The sequence below is a fragment of the Scyliorhinus torazame genome, chromosome 18, assembly GCF_047496885.1.
Source record: "Scyliorhinus torazame isolate Kashiwa2021f chromosome 18, sScyTor2.1, whole genome shotgun sequence".
In the NCBI taxonomy this organism is placed as follows: Eukaryota; Metazoa; Chordata; class Chondrichthyes; order Carcharhiniformes; family Scyliorhinidae; genus Scyliorhinus; species Scyliorhinus torazame.
The window spans coordinates 88197881-88215673 of record NC_092724.1 but is presented as its reverse complement, the minus strand read 5'-3'; the positions used below and the strand labels follow the sequence as shown (position 1 = coordinate 88215673).

General features: G+C 48.4%; 1 protein-coding gene across 1 annotated transcript in view; it reads right to left on the bottom strand.

Annotated features, from left to right (window-relative positions):
- Positions 1-6403: 6403 nt before the first annotated feature.
- evpla (envoplakin a) overlaps positions 6404-17793 on the bottom strand; it is a 178380-nt gene continuing 166990 nt past the window's right edge. The window contains exons 20-22 of the mRNA XM_072482997.1: positions 15725-15835; positions 13585-13677; positions 6404-10230 (exon numbers count right to left, since the gene is read on the bottom strand). Of these exons, the coding sequence (XP_072339098.1) occupies positions 6787-10230; positions 13585-13677; positions 15725-15835 (3648 nt within the window). The 3' untranslated portion in view covers positions 6404-6786. The remainder of the gene's footprint in view (positions 10231-13584; positions 13678-15724; positions 15836-17793) is intronic.

Below are 17793 nucleotides of genomic sequence, written 5' to 3'. Positions count from 1 at the left end.
GGGTGTGTTGGCTTTCATTAACAGGGGGATTGAGTTTAAGAGCCGCAAGGTTTTGTTGCAGCTTTTTAAAACCCTGATTAGACCACACTTGGAATATTGTGTCCAGTTCTGGTCGCCTCATTATAGGAAGGATGTGGATGCTTTGGAGAGGGTGCAGAGGAGATTTACCAGGATGCTGCCTGGACTGGGGGACATGTCTTATTAAGAAAAGTTGAGGGAGCTCGGGCTTTTCTTATTGGAGCGAAAAAGGAAGAGAGGTGACTTGATAGAGGTGTACAAGGGGATGAGAGGCATGGATAGAGTGGATAGACAGAGACTTTTCCCCAGGGCGGAAATGGCTGTCACGAAGGGACATAATTTTAAGGTGATTGGAGGAAGGTGTAGGGGAGATATCAGAGGTCGGTTCTTTACACAGAGAGTGGTGGGTGTGTGGAATGCACAGCAGAGGTGGTGGAGTCAGAGTCATTAGGGACATTTAAGCAACTCTTGGGCAGGCACATGGACAGCAGTAAATTGAAGGGGTGTAGGTTAAGTTGATCTAGATTAGGATAAATGGTAGGCACAACATTGTGGGGCTGAAGGGCCTGTACTGTGCTGTGCTGTCCTATGTTCTATGTACTTTAGGCTACACTGTGGGACGAGGCAGGGGTGCCTGTTCTCCCCACTGCTCTGACGACTGAGGTGATGAGAAATGTCTTCACTTAGAGAGTGGTGAATCTGTGGCATTCGCTGCCACAGAAAGTAGTTGAGGCCAAAGCATTGCGTAATTTCAGAAAGGAATTAGCTTGAAGCTAAAGGGATATGGGGGGGAAGGCGGGATCAGCGTATTGAACTTGATGATCAGCCATGATCATAATGAATGGCAGAGCGGACTCGAATGGCTAAATGGCCTCCCCCTGCTTCTATTTTCCATGTTTCTATGATAGAGCCATTGGCAATGGCGCTTCAGGCGGCAAGGGGGATTGAACGGGCAGGGGTTGAACACAGGGTCTCTCTGTATGCAGACAACTATCTGTTGTACACTTCCGACCCGATGGGGAGTTCAGATATGATCATGGGGATCCTAGGGGAGTTTGGCCATTTCTCATGATGTAAATTGAATAAGGGGAAAAGCGAGATGATCCCGATAAATCTTAGGGGCCAGGAGAGGATGCTGGGGGAGTTGCCGTTCTGGGTGGTGGGACGAGTTTCTGCTATCATTGGATAGAGGTGGCGCGGAGTTGGGGCCAGCTGCATAAGTTGAACTTGGCGTGATTGGTGGAGGATATGAAAACGGACTTCAAGAGGTGGGATGTGTTGCCCTTGTCTTTGGGAGGGTGTGTCCAGAAGGTTAAAGTGACAGTGCTGCCCAAGTTTCTGTTTATATTTCAGAATCTCCCCATCTTTGCTCCTTAGTCCTTTTTTAGAAAGGTGAATGGGATGATTTTGAGGTGCGTGTGGGCAGGGAAGGTCCCACGGGTGAGGAGGGCGTTTCTGCGAAGGGATCGATGAGCGGAGGGACTTGCTCTGTTCAGCCAGTTGAATTACTTCAGGACACAAACATCGCAATAGTTAGGAAATGGGCGGCGGAGGAGGGGTCGGTCTGGGGGAGGATGGAGGCTGCGTCATGTTGCGGGACCACCTACATGGACACTGCTGTTGGTTCCCTATGCCATTCTCGCCAGTCCGGTACTCTGTGAGCCCGGTGGTGGTATCAGCATTGAGGGTTTGCCAAGAGGGGTGCAATATGAGTATGGGGAGAAGGCGAGCCGCATGCTGGCACACCAGCTGCGGAGGCAGCCAGCGTCCAGAGAAATACTGAGGATACGGACTGGGGCTGGAGATGTGGTGTCAGAGCTGGGGAAGAGAAACAAGGCGTTTAGGGAATACTACCAGCGACTGTATGAGGTGGACCTGGGGGAGTGGGGTGGAGAGAGAAGGGGGACATGGGGTGGTTTCTGGACGAGCTGGGATTTCCCCAGGTGGAGGAAGCAAAGAGGCAGGCATTGGAGGAACCCTTGGGGCTGAGGGGGCTGCTGGATAGTATCAGGGGTGTGATATTAGCTAAGTTGTTGGCGGGGAGGATGGAGGATTGTGTCCCGGGGTGGTTGCAGAAGATCAAACAGGCTTCATGCAGGGCAGGCAGCTGGCGAGTAATATAAGATGGCTGTTGAATATAGTGATAAATCCGTCGGGGGTTCTGATACCGGAGCTGGTGGTGTCCATGAATGCGGTGAAATCATTTGGTTAGGTGGCGTGGCGGTACTTGTTCGAGGTTTTGGGAAGATTTGGGTTTGGGCCGAGATTTGTGGCAGAGTTACGTTTGCTGCATGTGACACAAAAAGCAAGTGTGAGGACGAATGATATGAGCTCACGAAGCTTTGACTTACACAGGGGTACGAGGCAGCGATGCCCCCTGTCGGCGATATTGTTTGCGTTGGTCATAGAACCATTGGCAATGGCTCTCAGGGGGTTGACGGAGTGGCGGGGGATTATGAGGGGACTGAGGAAACATCGGGTTTCGCTCTATGCCGATGACCTGTTGCTGGATGTTTCGGTATTCCCGGTGAATGAGCTGGGATGACGGGCAAATTTAGGGGGGATGCCATTTACGGTAGCGAGGGATATGTTTAGGTATTTGGGGATTCAGGTAGTGAGGGAATGGACAGCGATCCATAAGTGGAACTTAACAAAGCTGGCGGAGGAGGACAGGGCGGATCTTAAGAGGTGGGATACACGTTGGCAGGGAGGGTCCAAGTGGTGAAAATGAATATTCTGACAAGGTTTTTGTTTATTTTTCAGGCTCTCCCAATCTTTATACCTTTTTGGGGAAATTGGACACAATCATTTCGGCCTTTGCATGGGTGGGGGAGGTGGCAAGGCTCGGGAGGACCCTGCTACAGAGGCAGAGGCAGAAGTTGGTATTGCCAAACCTGCTTCATTATTATTGGGGTGCGAATGTGGATAAGGTGCGGCGATGGTGGGAAGGAGGAGTAGAATGGGTTAGGATGGAGGAGGAATCTTGTAAGGGGTCTCGTTTAAGGGCTATGGTGATGGCAGCATTGCTAATGAGGAACTTAGGGAGCCTGGTGGTTATGTCCACGGTGAAAATATGGAATCAGTTGAGGAGGCATTTAAGGGTGGAAGGGATGTCGGTGTTCACGCCGCTGTGCGAGAATCATGGGTTTGAGCCGGAGGGAATGGATAGTGTATACAGGAGGTGGAGGGAAGTGAGGCTGGTCAAGGTGATGGATTTGTATTTGGAGGAAGGGTTCGCCAGTCTGGAGGAGCCAAGGGAGAGGGTAGAGCTGCTGAGGGGGAGTGAGTTCATGTATCTGCAGGTTAGGGACTTTGCGCAAAAGGTCTAGAGGGGGTTCCCTAGGTTGCCAGGATACATCCTGCTGGAACGACTGCTGCTCCCAGATGTGGAAGGGGAGGGAAGAATTGGGGGTATATACAAGTGGGCTGGGGGAGAAGGGAGGCAAGCGGCTGAAGATCAAGGAGAAATGGGAAGCGGAGTTGGGATGGGAGATCAATTGGGGAGTATGGAGTGAGGCATTGCCGAGGGTAAACGAGAACTCCTCCTGTGCAAGGAGAGCCTGATACAGTTTAAGGTGGTGCACAGGGTGCATATGACTCGGGCGAGAATGAGTGGGTTTTCCCAGGGGGTAGTAGATAAGTGTGAGAGGTGTGGGCGGGGGCCAGCGAATCAAGCGCACAAGTTTTGGGGTTGCGAAAAATTGGGAAGATTCTGGGCGGAAGTGTTTGCGGTTTTAGCCAGGATAGTGCAGGAGGAGGTGGATCCGGACCCTTTGGTGACGATATTTGGGGTTTCAGAGAAGCCGGAGCTCATGGAGAGGAGGTAGGCCGATGTCGTGGCCTTCGTCGCTCTGATTGCACGGCGGCGAATGTTACTTGAGTGGCGATCAGCATTACCACCAGGGATAGCGGCTTGGTTGGGTGACCTGTACAACTTCCTGCGGTTGGAGAAGATAAAATATGAGTTATGGGGTTCAGCAGGGAGGTTTGAGAAAAGGTGGGGATGTTTGTGACTGTGTTTGAAGAGCTGTTTGTCACAAGGGGTGGGTGGGAAGGGTGAAAAGGGGAAAAACTTGTGCAGACTGTATAGTTGATTGCTGGGAAGTATGTTTCCCGGCTGTTTATGTGTTGTCACCAGTTTTGATACATGTTTATAATAAAATACATTTAAAAAGTATTGAGGGTTTGGAACCAGTGTCGGCAACATTCCAGACTGGAAGACATGTCGCTGTGGGCGCCAATGTGTGATAACCATAGGCTTGTCGGCGGGGCTGGATGTGAGGTTCCAGGGAAGGCAGCAGGGGGGTATTGAGTACTACAGGGACTTGTTTGTGGGAGGAAAGTTTTCAGGCCTGGAGGAGCTTGAGGAGATGTATCAGTTGCCTAAGGGAAACAGGTTCAGGTCCATGCAGGTGAGGGACTGTTTCAAAAGAGGTGCCGTCCTTTCTGGAGCTACCACCTCCAATGCTGCAAGATCAGTTGTTGTCCGAGGATGACATTGAGGAGGGGAGAGTGGTGGATATATGGAGAGCTGGTGGGTAGGGAGAATGCTCCTGTGGAGGAGGTCAGACATAAGTGGAAGTGCTGGGTGCGGAGTTGGGGACTGGGATGTGGAGAGAAGCCCTGAGGAGGGTGAATGCTTCCTCGTCGTGTGCAAGGTTAAATTTTATCCAATTTAAAGTGTTGCACAGGGCTCACATGACGGTCTCAAGGATGAGCCAGTTGTTTTGGGGGTTTGAGGATAGAAGTGGGCGGTGTGTGGGCGTTGCGGGGGGGGGGGGGGGGGCAAACCATTTTGGGTGCAGGACTGCATGGTGGCGCAGTGGTTAACACTGCTATCTACGGCACTGAGGACCTGGGCTCGATGCTGGCCCCGGGTCACTGTCCATGTGGAATATGCACATTCTCCCCATGGATCTCACTCCCACAACCCAAAGATGTGAAGGTTAGGTGGATTGGCCACGCTAAATTGGACTGTGGGAGGAAACCGGAGCACCTGGAGGAAAATTTGCAGAAAATACGGAGGCTGGGGATTGAGGGTGATTTAGAGATGTGGATCAGAAATTGGCTAGCTGAAAGAAGAGAGAGGGTGGTGGTTGATGGGAAATGTTCAGAATGGAGTTCAGTTACAAGTGGCGTACCACAAGGATCTGTTCTGGGGCCGTTGCTGTTTGTCATTTTTATCAATGACCTAGAGGAGGGTGCAGAAGGGTGGGTGAGTAAATTTGCAGACGACACTAAAGTCGGTGGTGTTGTCGACAGTGCGGAAGGATGTTGCAGGTTACAGAGGGACATAGATAAGCTGCAGAGCTGGGCTGAGAGATGGCAAATGGAGTTTATTGCAGAAAAGTGTGAGGTGATTCATTTTGGAAGGAATAACAGGAAGACAGAGTACTGGGCTAATTGTAAGATTCTTGGCAGTGTGGATGAGCAGAGGGATCTCGGTGTCCATGTACATAGATCCCTGAAAGTTGCCACCCAGGTTGATAGGGTTGTGAAGAAGGCCTATGGAGTTTTGGCCTTTATTGGTAGAGGGATTGAGTTCCGGAGTCATGAGGTCATGTTGCAGCTGTACAAAACTCTGGTACGGCCGCATTTGGAGTATTGCGTACAGTTCTGGTCACCTCATTATAGGAAGGACGTGGAAGCTTTGGAACGAGTGCAGAGGAGATTTACCAGGATGTTGCCTGGTATGGAAGGAAAATCTTATGAGGAAAGGCTGATGAACTTGAGGTTGTTTTCGTTAGAGAGAAGAAGGTTAAGAGGAGACTTAATAGAGGCATACAAAATGATCAGGGGGTTAGATAGGGTGGACAGTGAGAGCCTTCTCCCGCGGATGGAAATGGCTAGCACGAGGGGACATAGCTTTAAACTGAGGGGTAATAGATATAGGACAGAGGTCAGAGGTAGGTTCTTTACGCAAAGAGTGATGAGGCCGTGGAATGCCCTGCCTGCAACAGTAGTGAACTCGCCAACATTGAGGGCATTTAAAAGTTTATTGGATAAGCATATGGATGATAATGGCATAGTGTAGGTTAGATGGCTTTTGTTTTTTTGACTTCCCATGTCGGTGCAACATCGTGGGCCGAAGGGCCTGTACTGCGCTGTATCGTTCTATGTTCTATGTTCTAAAACCTCGCACACACGGGTAGAACGTGCAGACTCCGCACAGAAAGTGACCCAGCAGGGAATCGAATCTGGGGCCCAGTTGTCATGGGAACGTGAATGAACATTGATCCTTTATCTGTCATGGGGCATAAATGACCTTTGCCCCTTTGCATACAAGCTCATGGGGACAAAGATGACCGTTGACCCTTCTACCTTCCCACAAACACAAAATAATTCTCATTAAATTAATCAATGAATACCACAAGACTCAGATAACTCAATCACATGGTCCTTTATTGAAGCAATTGAATCATGTTAACATTAACTCTTGAGGATATAAGGTAGACTAACATTTCACATCCTGCACCGTACAGTTCTCCATGTACTAAGTAAAGAAATGTATTGCAGCTCAGAGAAACTGATATAACATTAAAGTCCCCTCTATAATCTGTATCTACCTTTAAATATAAAAATAAACAAGACTTCAGTAGGATAGCCTTAAACCCCATGAGAAATTAAGCAAGAAGATCTTTAATATAACTTCAATATATTGAGTAACTAAAAGAGGAAATTTGGCATAAACGTTGTTGGAGACACATAGGCAGAACACTCAGTGGCATCTTTAGGCAGTAATTAGTATCCACTAGAAAATTGTGAGCATTAAGATCTGAAGCCAAACCGGTTTGTTGGTTGATAGCCGGAGGACTGATCAGGCTCTGAGTTGACTGGGAGAAGCAGGAGCCCAGAATGCCCATCTCTCTGGCAACGACTCATCAGCTCTTTGTAGTGGACTCGCTCCTTAGTGTTAGGGTCCATGAGATCCTTTGTGTAGTAGGAATCCTCCTGCAGGATCCTGGCAGTGTTATTGTCGATCATCTTGGACTTCAGCGCCTCTGTGATGGGCACGCGGCCTGAGTGGTTGGGGTCCACCAGTCCGCCAGTGAGGTACTGGGCCTCCAGGTACTGGTGGGCACTCTCAGTGGGCAACCAGCCCTTCTGGATAGCCACTCCGACAGAAAGGCGTTCTTTTGTGACAGGGTCTTCGAGCCCAGTGAAAGCTTTTTGCGCATTGAGCAGCCTTCTCTCGTGGGTTTTGCCAACGAGGTTCCTTTCCAATGCCTTGTGGACCGAGTGCCTTTCCCTTGTCACCACATCAATGATCCCTCCTGTGGCTGCCTGAGCCTCCAGCAACCTTTGAGCAGTGATGGGTTCGAGTAGGTTCTTGTTCAAGGCATTTGTAATAGACAACGGTGAATTAGTGGTATTATCATAGACTCCTGCTATGGGCTGCTGAATACTGTCATTATGTGCTCTATAGGTGGCAAAGTTCGGGCTAGAGTAGTTTGACGATTGATATGTGGATGAAATTGGTGGCATGGAATTTAATGAGCCCATGTTTAATGCTACTGGTTTCTCTTCGCCTGCTACTAGCAATGCAAACTCAGATATAGGGAGCTTTCCACCCCTATAAAGTTGCAACTCTTCCTGAGTGATTCTTCGGTCCTTCAAGGCAGCTTCGATGGAATATGTTTTCCCACTTTTCTTATCTCGCAAGACAGAAGTTTCCCCTGATGGACCATGAGTAGACACCTCCTCCCAGTCACATTCCAACTCCTGAAGATGGATGTACTGAGCCCTATCTATCAGGTTCTTTTTATAGGCTTCATAAGGTGACAAATCCTCCCCGGTTACTGGATCCACAATGGATATTTTAGTGGACAAGTTGGTTTCTGTCATCTGCATGTCCCGATGACGGGCGTCTTCTCTGCTAATCTGTGAATTAAGATCTCTGATCACATACTCCTTATCATGAATTTGGTCCTTCTCCTTCATGATTTCTCTCTCTGTCCAAGCCAGTTTAGCATCCAGCTCATGCCTCTTCTGATTCTCTTTTTCATGATGCTGACTCAGACGTTTGGTTTCTGCCTTGTGGACAAAGGTCTTTTGCTCCCTTTCCTGCTCTAGGTTTTTCAGGTCCTCCTCCAGCTTAGCCCTTTCACGGAGAGCAGCGTCCTTGGCATGCTTTAACTCAGATTCCACACGGGATCGCGATGCCATGGAGTCATCTAAATTCTCAGTCCGGTCTTTAATCCTTCTTATTTCTTCCTCCAAGTCTAGCCTGGCATTCTTCTCCTTGTTGAACAAGTCTCGAGCTCGAGCTCTCTCCTGCTCCAAAGCCTTATCTTTCTCAATCCGGATAACTTCTCTGCAGATAAGTTTTTCCTGAGATTTTTCCTTGTGCAGAATCTCCAATTGGAGTTGAAATTTCTTAATCTCTTTGTCCAAGTTGGCAGCTTTATTTCTTTCTTGGTCTAGTTGCTGACGAAGAGTTCCAGCTATATTTTCAAGTACTGGATCTTTTTCCACTTTAAGGACTTCTTCGGTGACAATCGTCTCTTCCATGGCAGGAGGATTTGACTCCAGCTCACCTATTCTGTGTCTGATTTTTTTTGCTTCATTCTCAATCGCCCGTCGAATACCCTTTTCCTCCTCGAGGTTTAGTTCTGCCTCCTTTTCCTCCAAAAGAGCTTTTAGATATTGAACTTCTTTCTCCAGGTTACGCCTCTGCTTGCGCTCTTCATCCAAGGTTTTACCCAGATTGTCGTGTTCCATAGAGAGTTTTGGATCTTTTTCTAAACGAACCATTTCCTTAACAACTATCTTCTCTTCAGGTTTCTGCCTCTTCAGTTGGGAGTACACATTTTGCAAGTCAAACACTAGGGATTCGGTATTCCTTCTTTTCTCGGATTCTTCACGAACCATTTGTCGGAGGCGCACCCCCTCTTTCTCCAGAATTGGATCATCTTCGTATTTTATGATGTCCTTGGTCACCACCTTGGTCTCAATCTTAGACTTCTCTTTTCGCCACTCATCTCTTTCTTTCTTCAACCCCTTAATCTGTCTTTGCATATCAGCGTAGTCGTTGTCCATTTGAGGGAGCTGATGATTGATCTGATCAATCTCTTTGAGCATTTCTGGACTTTTTTGGAGCTTCACAATCTCTTGTGTGATATCTTTGAACTGAATTTGAGGTTTCCTATCCTTGAGGACTTCCAGGTCTCCATGTGCAATGGTGATCTCCATCTCCACATCACCCCTTCTCTTCGCAGTTTCTCGAATTTCTTTCTTTAATTTTATTATCTCTTGCTCCGTTTCTGGAAGGACGCAGAAATTCTCACGGACAATTTCCTTGGTTTCTATTTTTGGTTTCTGACCAACCACGATTCTATATTTCTTCTGCAGCTCGCTCAGTTCTTTCTCAAGGACGCTATTATTCTGGCTTTCATCCTCACAAAGGTTTCGGAACTTGGCTAAGTCCTTTTCAAGTTGTGGGTCCTTTTCTACCTTCTTGATTTCCTTAACCATGACCTTTGGATCAATCTTCCCTGTTTTCTTCTCCTGAGTCTCAATCTGAACTCTTATGAGCCGTATCTTTTCAAGTAGCAACTGCCTCTTCTGACCCTCATCATCAATCTCGTTCTGAAGACTTCTGGCAGCCTTCACCATGATTGGGTCCTTTTCCACTTTGACTTTTTCGACTGTGACAAGCTTTTCTTTGATGTTGATTGGTTGCTGCTCAAGGATGGTGACCTCCCTGGTTAGGCGGTCCCAATCACCAATGGCGATTTGCTTCTCTCTTCTCAGGGTATTGATCTCACTGCGCAGATTTTCAGCCTCAACATCTAACGCGGGGTTCCTCTCAATCTTCTTCACTTCTTTGATGATCTGGCCAGTTTGGTCATTCTTTTGTCCATCTTCTAACAAATTGATGTTTTGCTTTGTTGTATCTATGTCATTCTGAGTTCCCTGCCTTTGTTTCCTTACATCGTGGATTTTGTTACGTAAAGCAGAAAGGTTGCTTTCTACCTTGGGGTCCCTGTAGTACTCCGCCACCTCTTTCTCCTCTGTTCTATCCACAGGCCTCTGCGCCTTTAGAAAACTCAGTCTTTTGCTCTGTTCTTGTAGAGTTGCTTCAGCTAATTTAGTCTTCTTCTCTTCATCTTTAAACTGGGCTTGCAGCTCAGGGCCTTTCTTAGCAAACAGTGTGTTTTGTGACTGCACGTTCTGTTGCGATATCACTTCATTCACTGGACTTTCTTGTTGCTTGAGGGAGAAAAGAATAAGAAGTTTCAGAACTTTGATTCATAATTAACATAAATTTTACATCGACTAAGAGGAAGTGGTGGCCTAGTGGCATAGCCATTGGACTAGTAATGCAGAGACTGATGGTAATGATCTGGAGGCCTTGGTTCTAATCCCACCACCACAGATGTGAAATTTGAATTCCATAACAGTCTGGAATTAAAAGTCTAAAGATGACCATGAAACCATTGTTTTAAAAACCCATCTGGTTCACTAATATCCTTTAGGGAAGGAAATCCTTCTGTTATTCTGCAGACCCACAGTAACTATTAACTGCTCTCTGGAATAACCTGGCAAGTCACTCAATTCACGGGTAATTAGGAATGGGCAATAAATGCTGGCCCAGCTAGTGATGCACACATCCCATGAATGAATAAAAAATGATTTACAACACAGAAACAGGTTGTTTGTCTCACTCACAAAAACGTTGAGTTCAATATATCAGAATTATTGCACTCAAATCGTTAACTCTGTTTCCCTCTCCGGGCAGCACGGTGGCACAGTGGTTAGCACTGCTGCCTCAATGCGCCGAAGTCCCAGGTTCAATCCCGGCTCTGGGTCACTGTCCATGTGAAGTTTGCACATTCGCCCCGTGTTTGCAAGGGTTTCGCCCCCACAACCCAAAGATGCGCAGGGTAGGTGCATTGGCCATGCTAAATTGCTCCTTAATTGGAAAAAATTAATTGGGCACTTTACATTTTTTTAAAACCTCTGTTTCTCTCCCGCAGATGCTGCTGGACCTGCCATGTTTATCTAGACCTATTGTACCAGTGTTAATGCTCCACATGAGACTCTTCCCACCCAAATTCATCGAACTATATCAGCACATCCTTCTTTTCTTTCTCCCTCATGTGTTTAACTAACTTCCTGTTAAATGCAGGCACCAAAACTACACCATGTGGATGCGAGTTCCATATACTAACTGCTTTCTGGGTAAAGATGTTTCGCCTGAACTCTATATTGGATTTTCTTTAGTGACTATTTTCTTTACTGATAATCTTCTATTTTGTACCATACTGGTGTTCTGAATTATTTGAGGCTCATTTATCTGACCATCAGACCCAACAGTGCTCATTTTTAGGAGCAATCACACCATTGGTCAAGGTGGACAATTATTGGCAATAGGTAACACCGCACTATCTGTTTGTTCAGGTCATTTATTTGTTTTACATTTATATTTATAATGGTGAAGATCTTTTTCTCAAACATCCCAAAAGAGTAGTCCAACATTCTGGCTAAATGTGAAGCCTGGGATCTATAATTATTTAAATTTAATTTGGTTTAACTTTACACTTCAATTTTGCACACGGTGACACCATCAGGAAGGTCCCGGATGGGGCTGAGTGTAATGTGTTGTCCAGGTGGTTTGAAAGTGGTTTTTACACCGTGGACCAGAAGTGAAAGAAGAAGTCTCTTGCTGACATGACACATTCGCCGGGGGCGTACCTTTCTGATATTTTTACATTCTCCCTTTATGCTGCATATGGAGACGCCCTTTTGCGGCACTGCATGAGACACCAATGTTTCTTTTCTTCACACCTGCGAGGTTCTATATTTCCTTTCCTCAGTATTTTACAGCATGGTAGCATGGTGGTTAGCACAATTGCTTCGCAGCTCCAGGGTCCCAGGTTCGATTCCGGCTTGGGTCACAGTCTGTGCGGAGTCTGCACGTTCTCCCTGTGTCTGTGTGGGTTTCCTCCGGGTGATCCGGTTTCCTCCCACAGTCCAAAGATGTGCAGGTTAGGTGGATTGGCCATGCTAAATTGCCCTTAGTGTCCAAAATTGCCCTTAGTGTTGGGTGGGGTTATTGGGTTATGGGGATAGGGTGGAGGTGTTGACCTTGGGTAGGGTGCTCTTTCAAAGAGCTGGTGCAGACTCGATGGGCCGAATGGCCTCCTTCTGCACAGTAAATTCTATGATTTACAGAATGATGCTCATCAGAACCTCGGCAGGAGGATACTGATGGGCAGATATGAAACCCAGCACTCACTGGAGACACCCACTTGGACAAGTGCAGCAAAGCTGTCTCTTGCAAAGGCAAAAGACGGCAAAATCTGAAATAAAACCGGAAAATGCTAGAAATACTCAGCCCCTCTGGCAGCGCCCGTGGAGAGAGTTTCAGGTCAATGACCTTTGATCACAATGTGTTTTGTCCTGGGTAGGTATGTGGTACATCAATCAAGGGTCTCATTTCTGATTACTCTGCAGTAACCCCCCCCCCCCCCCCCCCACTCATGGAAGTGTCCAAATATTGAAAGTGTCAGATTTTCAAAGTGTTCAGAGACTGTTTCAAAGTCTGTCAAGGCTTGAAAATTATACCTTAAGCCAACAGTAATGAACCTCTCATGGTTCCTCATTGCCACTCAGTGTGGGCACCTATCCAGCCTTGGTTCAGTGACAGCCTGCCTCTGAATTAAACGGTCATGAGCTCAAGTTTCGCTTGGACACAATCTATGCTGATACTTAATGCAGCAGCAAGGGACTGCTGCACTGTCAGAGGTGCTGACTTTCAGATGTGGTGTGCATAGAATTATAGAGTCGCTACTGTATGGAAGGAAGGAATTTGGCCCTCCCAGCTCATACTGACTCTCTGCCAGAGTAATTTAGATTGCCCCATTTTGGCTTGGCCTGAGAATGTTTTCCTCTTCAGTTGTTTATCCAAATCCCTTTTGAAAGAACAAATCAGTCAACATATTCAGGCAACACCTTCCAGACCTTAACCATCTGCAGCTTAAAAAGTTTTTCTTGGTGTTGCCTTTGATACTTTTTCCAATCACTTTATATCTGGTTATTGTGCTCATCGGAACTGTTTCTTGCTAACCACTTTGTCTAGGCCCCTCATTACTTTGGATATTAAACCAACCTGGGGTAGACAGAAAGAATTTCACAGTCCAACAAGATGAGCAGGGGAGTTCTCTCTGGTGTCCTGGGCAATATCCATCTCTCAACTAATCTCACTAAAATTGATGCTCTGGTCACTATTGATATCTGTGGGATCTTGCTGTGTGCCAGTTGGTTGCCATGTCTCCAACATTACAATGACTGCACTTCAAAAGGATTTCATTGGTTGCAAAGGGATTGAGGGCTTCCCGAGGCCACGACAAGCAATTCAGGAAAGTTCTTCTTTCACTGCTGAAAGCTGGGAGATCCCTAGGGCAGTCTGGCCAGAATGGGAGGGTTGACCATGGATTATGGAGCACTATGGCCACACAGCAATCCCAGAACTGCAAGAGGTCTGTTCACAGTGAGGAGATGCGTGGAAATACTAACACTTGTGTTTTGAAACCCTTCAGTTACCAGTAACATTCAAGTTACCTTTTGCTTAACCTTTGTCACAAAGTCCAGTTGGTTGAGCAGTTGGTCATTCGATGAAGCAACTTCAGCAAAACGCTGAACAGTGTCCTTCTCCTGCAAAGAAAGAAAGTTATTTCAGAACAGTGAAGATTCAGTGGAATATTTGTCTGGGAAGGGTTGCAAGACAGAGAACACGAGGATCATACAGTCAGCTCATTGTGCGTGTACAGGCTCTTAGAAACATAGAATTCCTACTGTGCAGAAGGAGGCCTCTGAAAGAGCACCCTACCTAGGCCTACTCTCCCGCCCTAACCCCATAACCCCAGCTAATCGGCACATCTTTAGACAGTGGGGGGGGAAACCGGAGCAATCGGAGGAAACTCCACATGGTCACTGAAGGCCGGAATTGAACCCAAGTCCCTGGCGCTGTGAGGCAGCAGTGCTAACCACCGTGCCACCTTCAGTCTTATGTAATACTGTCCTGTCCTTCCCTCAAAGCCCCGCAAATTGTTCAATTTTTGTGTATTTATCTTTTTGGAAGTTACTATTGAACCTGCTTCCACTAGCCTTTCTGGCAGCACATTCCAGATCTTAACCTTCACCGCATAAAAAAGAAATGATGGCCATGCCAAGTGCATCGGAGGCCATTGGACCCCCTGTGTAGTTGGGTCAGGGCACTGCACCAGCACCTCCTCCTGGCCCCTAGCATAGTCAGTTTGGCACTGTGGACAGTGTCAGGGTACCAAGGGGCATTGTTAAGGGGTGGAGCCTGTGAGAGGGTATTGCCATGAAAGGGGCATAGAGGGGAGAGGGCTGTAAAAATGGGGGATTCCTTAATGGGGGGGTTTCAATGACCCCATAGACGGCTGTTGGTCACTTGTAGAGGGGCACTGGTACCAGCGATGGGGGGAGCCTGATGTCTGCGAGTGGGGGAGGGAGGGTCTCTGCCAGTAAGTAGGGTTGCTTCATCTCCCGACCTCTGATTCTGAGGACGCCTTTATCTCCCTGGTTATTCCTCCACCTCTGAATGCACCTCTTTATTTACCTCTGAACTCCCTGGATCTTGACGCAAAATGAACTGGACTGAGCTCTCAGATTAAGTGTTAAGAATTAGCATTTTGTATGATAAAATACAAATTTGGGGGCTGGTTTAGCTCAGTGGGCTAGACGGCTGGCTTGCGTTGCAGAACAAGGCCAGCAGCGTGGGTTCAATTCCCATACCAGGTGAGAATTCTGAATTCTCCCTCTGCGTACACGAACAGGCACGGAATGTGGCGACTCGGGGCTTTTCACAGTAACTTCATTGCAGTGTTAATGTAAGCCTACTTGTGACAATAAAAAGATTATTATTATTAATCCCAAGATGGTTGCCACATTTTCTGCATCAGAAAAATGTTTAATTGGCTGTAAAACACTTTGCGGTATCTGTTAGTTTTGAACGGCACAGTATAACACAAGTCTTTTTTCTGTTCTCCTCATGTGTTTATTGAGCTTTTCCTGAAATGCGGCAGTGTGGTAGTGAGTGACACATTGCAGGAACTTTCTGGAGAGATAAGTTTCTCCTGAATTCCCTATTGGTTTTGTTTATGATCTTCCATTTATGACTGCTGATCTTGGTCTTGCCCACAAGTGCACCTTCAGCAGAGCAGTAGAGAACTGGGGAGGAAGAAGAAAAACATGGAAACTACTGGTGACTGTCTCAAGCAGGGTGATCAACTCTGGTGGCATTTTGCTGTGTGTGTCAGGGGGGGGGGGGGGGGGGGTGTTGCTGGTGAAGCTGCACCAGTGGCCATGCGGTGGTAGATGGAGGAGGGAGTTTGATACTGGTGAACCTGAGAGGGAGGAAGGTGGGGGAGGGTGCTGCCATAACTGTCACTGAGGGGGTGGGGGGAGCATTGGGGGTGGTGATGCAGACAAGCGACCCGCCTCGATTCTGATATTAGATCCATGCCGCGGGAGAGCCCCAACCACCAGCTTGACCAGACCACTCCCAACGCATGCCCAAATTAAAGCCTCTCCTGCAGAAATCCTAGGCAAAACCCATCCCAGGAAGACTTGACCCAGGATGTGGGACAAAAGAAGGGATTATGGGAGAATATCCTGGATGGTAGGCCATCCTGAACTCTACTTTGAGCGATTGACACTGCAGTGTTTCCCTTACCTGATCATTAATGCCCTCTTGCAGGGTCTGAGTCCGCAGCTTTTTCACTTTAGATGCACCAGTGGCAGGGTCCAGAGTTGCCCGATATTTGTCATTGTTAGTTTCGTAATCCTTTAAAAAGGAAAAACCCATTACTTATTTCAGGAGTGCTGAAATACCACACCCCAAACCCACACCCACCCTCCAGTCTGTCATTGAAGGGCAGGGCCTTCGGCTGACCGTGATTCCCCCTTACAAGAACCTGGGTTAGTATCCAAGGATGGCGATGCCCGAAGCTAGGCGCCCAGTCCGCCAAGTGAGTTCAGACACACGGCCTCCACTACAGTATAGAATGGACTCCACTGGTTATACAATAAAGGCAATGGACTTGAACTCCCAGATAACAGGCTTGATTCTAACCAGCCCCCCCCCCCGCCCCCCGCTATTGCGCCTGACGCACCTCCTCCTGTTCCCGAAGAACAGTGGGACGGCCCCTAAACGGGGCTGGGCCGGGAACCAAATGGAGTGTGATGCTCCTGGCCCGCAGCACCATCTGGTTCACATTCTCGCTGAGTGTGCACCAGACTTGCATATTTAAATTAGTTTTTAAACCTATTTAAATATGTTCAGCCCATCTGAAGCTGGAGTTCCCAACTCCTGGGAGTCTCTGCCCCAGCTGGCGCAGCCTGAGGCCGACAGGAATCACTGCTGGTCCCCATAAACGGAGACCAGATGTGATGGCGGCGCCAAGGGGCTCGAAGGCCATTGGACCCCCTGGGTATTTGGGCCAGGGACGGCCCCAGCACCTCCTCCTGACTGCTAGCATTGCCAGGTTGCCACTGCCTAGGAGCAGTGTCAGGATGCAAAGGTTAAGGGGTGGAGCCTGCGAGAGGGCATGGCAATGAAAGGGGGGATGGCCTGTAAAGTGGGGGGGGGGGGGGGGGGAGGTTCCTTAGAGGGGGGTTTCGGCAACCCCATAGCGGGCAGTCGGTCATTTGGGGAGGAGCGCTGGTATCAGCGATGGGGGGAGCCTGATGCCTGCGAGTGGAGGAGGGAGGGTCTCTGCCAGTTAGTAGGGTTATAAGGAGATTGGGGCACCTTCTAAAAATAGCACCCCAATCTCCGAGCAGCCTTGCTGGCATCTGTGGTGACGTATTGCTACTACAATTCACCACTGTATTGTATTATGTTGATGCCATTGTGGGCACCGCCTCTGGATCCGCCCCCTCGGGGGTGGTATATAAATCTGCAGCCTGTAGTGCAGAGCAGTCGCAGGCAGGCACAGGTCTAGCTAATCAAAACCACTGTTCACTTCTACTAATCGTCTCGTGTGAATTGATGGTCGCATCAATTTAATAAGCTAAGATATCGCAATGGAAGCCGCCCTCAAACCTGATCGACTGCAACTCGACCCACAGGCAGCTGAAGCCAAAGGAATCTTTTCACACTGGCTCCGCTGGTTTGAGGCCTACCTCGCCGCCTCCTCCTCACCTGCCGTCACCGAGGCACAGAAGCTGAGTCTCCTCCACGCCCGGGTGAGCCACAGAATCTCTGTACTAATCGAAGACGCGACCACGTATGCAGACACGGTCGCGATCCTGAAAATACATTACGTGAGGCCGGTGAACGAAGTGTTCGCGCGGCATCTCCTCACCACACGTCGTCAATGCCCCAGGGAATCGCTGGAGGAATATCTACGCGACCTGAGGGTACTCGCTCGAAACTGTAACTACAAGGATGTCACGGTCTCGCAGCACATGGGACTCGCCATCTGGGACACCTATGTGGCTGGAGTCCGGTCCAACTATGTCAGACAGCGCCTGCTCGAAAAGGGCGCCCTCGACCTAGAAGAGACGGTAAAACTATCCACCTCGTTAGAGGTAGCCTTCCAGAGCCTAAATGCTTCCCCCTCCGACCACGCGATTTCCTCGTGGGCGCTGGAGGCGTGACCATCGCGTGACCCAAAGGTGTCCCAGGCCTGTGCCGCACGGCTGCCCGCCCAACCCGGGGGCCGCCCTGCTATTTCTGCGGTCAGAACCAGCACCCGAGGCAGCGTTGCCAAGCTCGGAACGCGACCTGCATTGACAGCG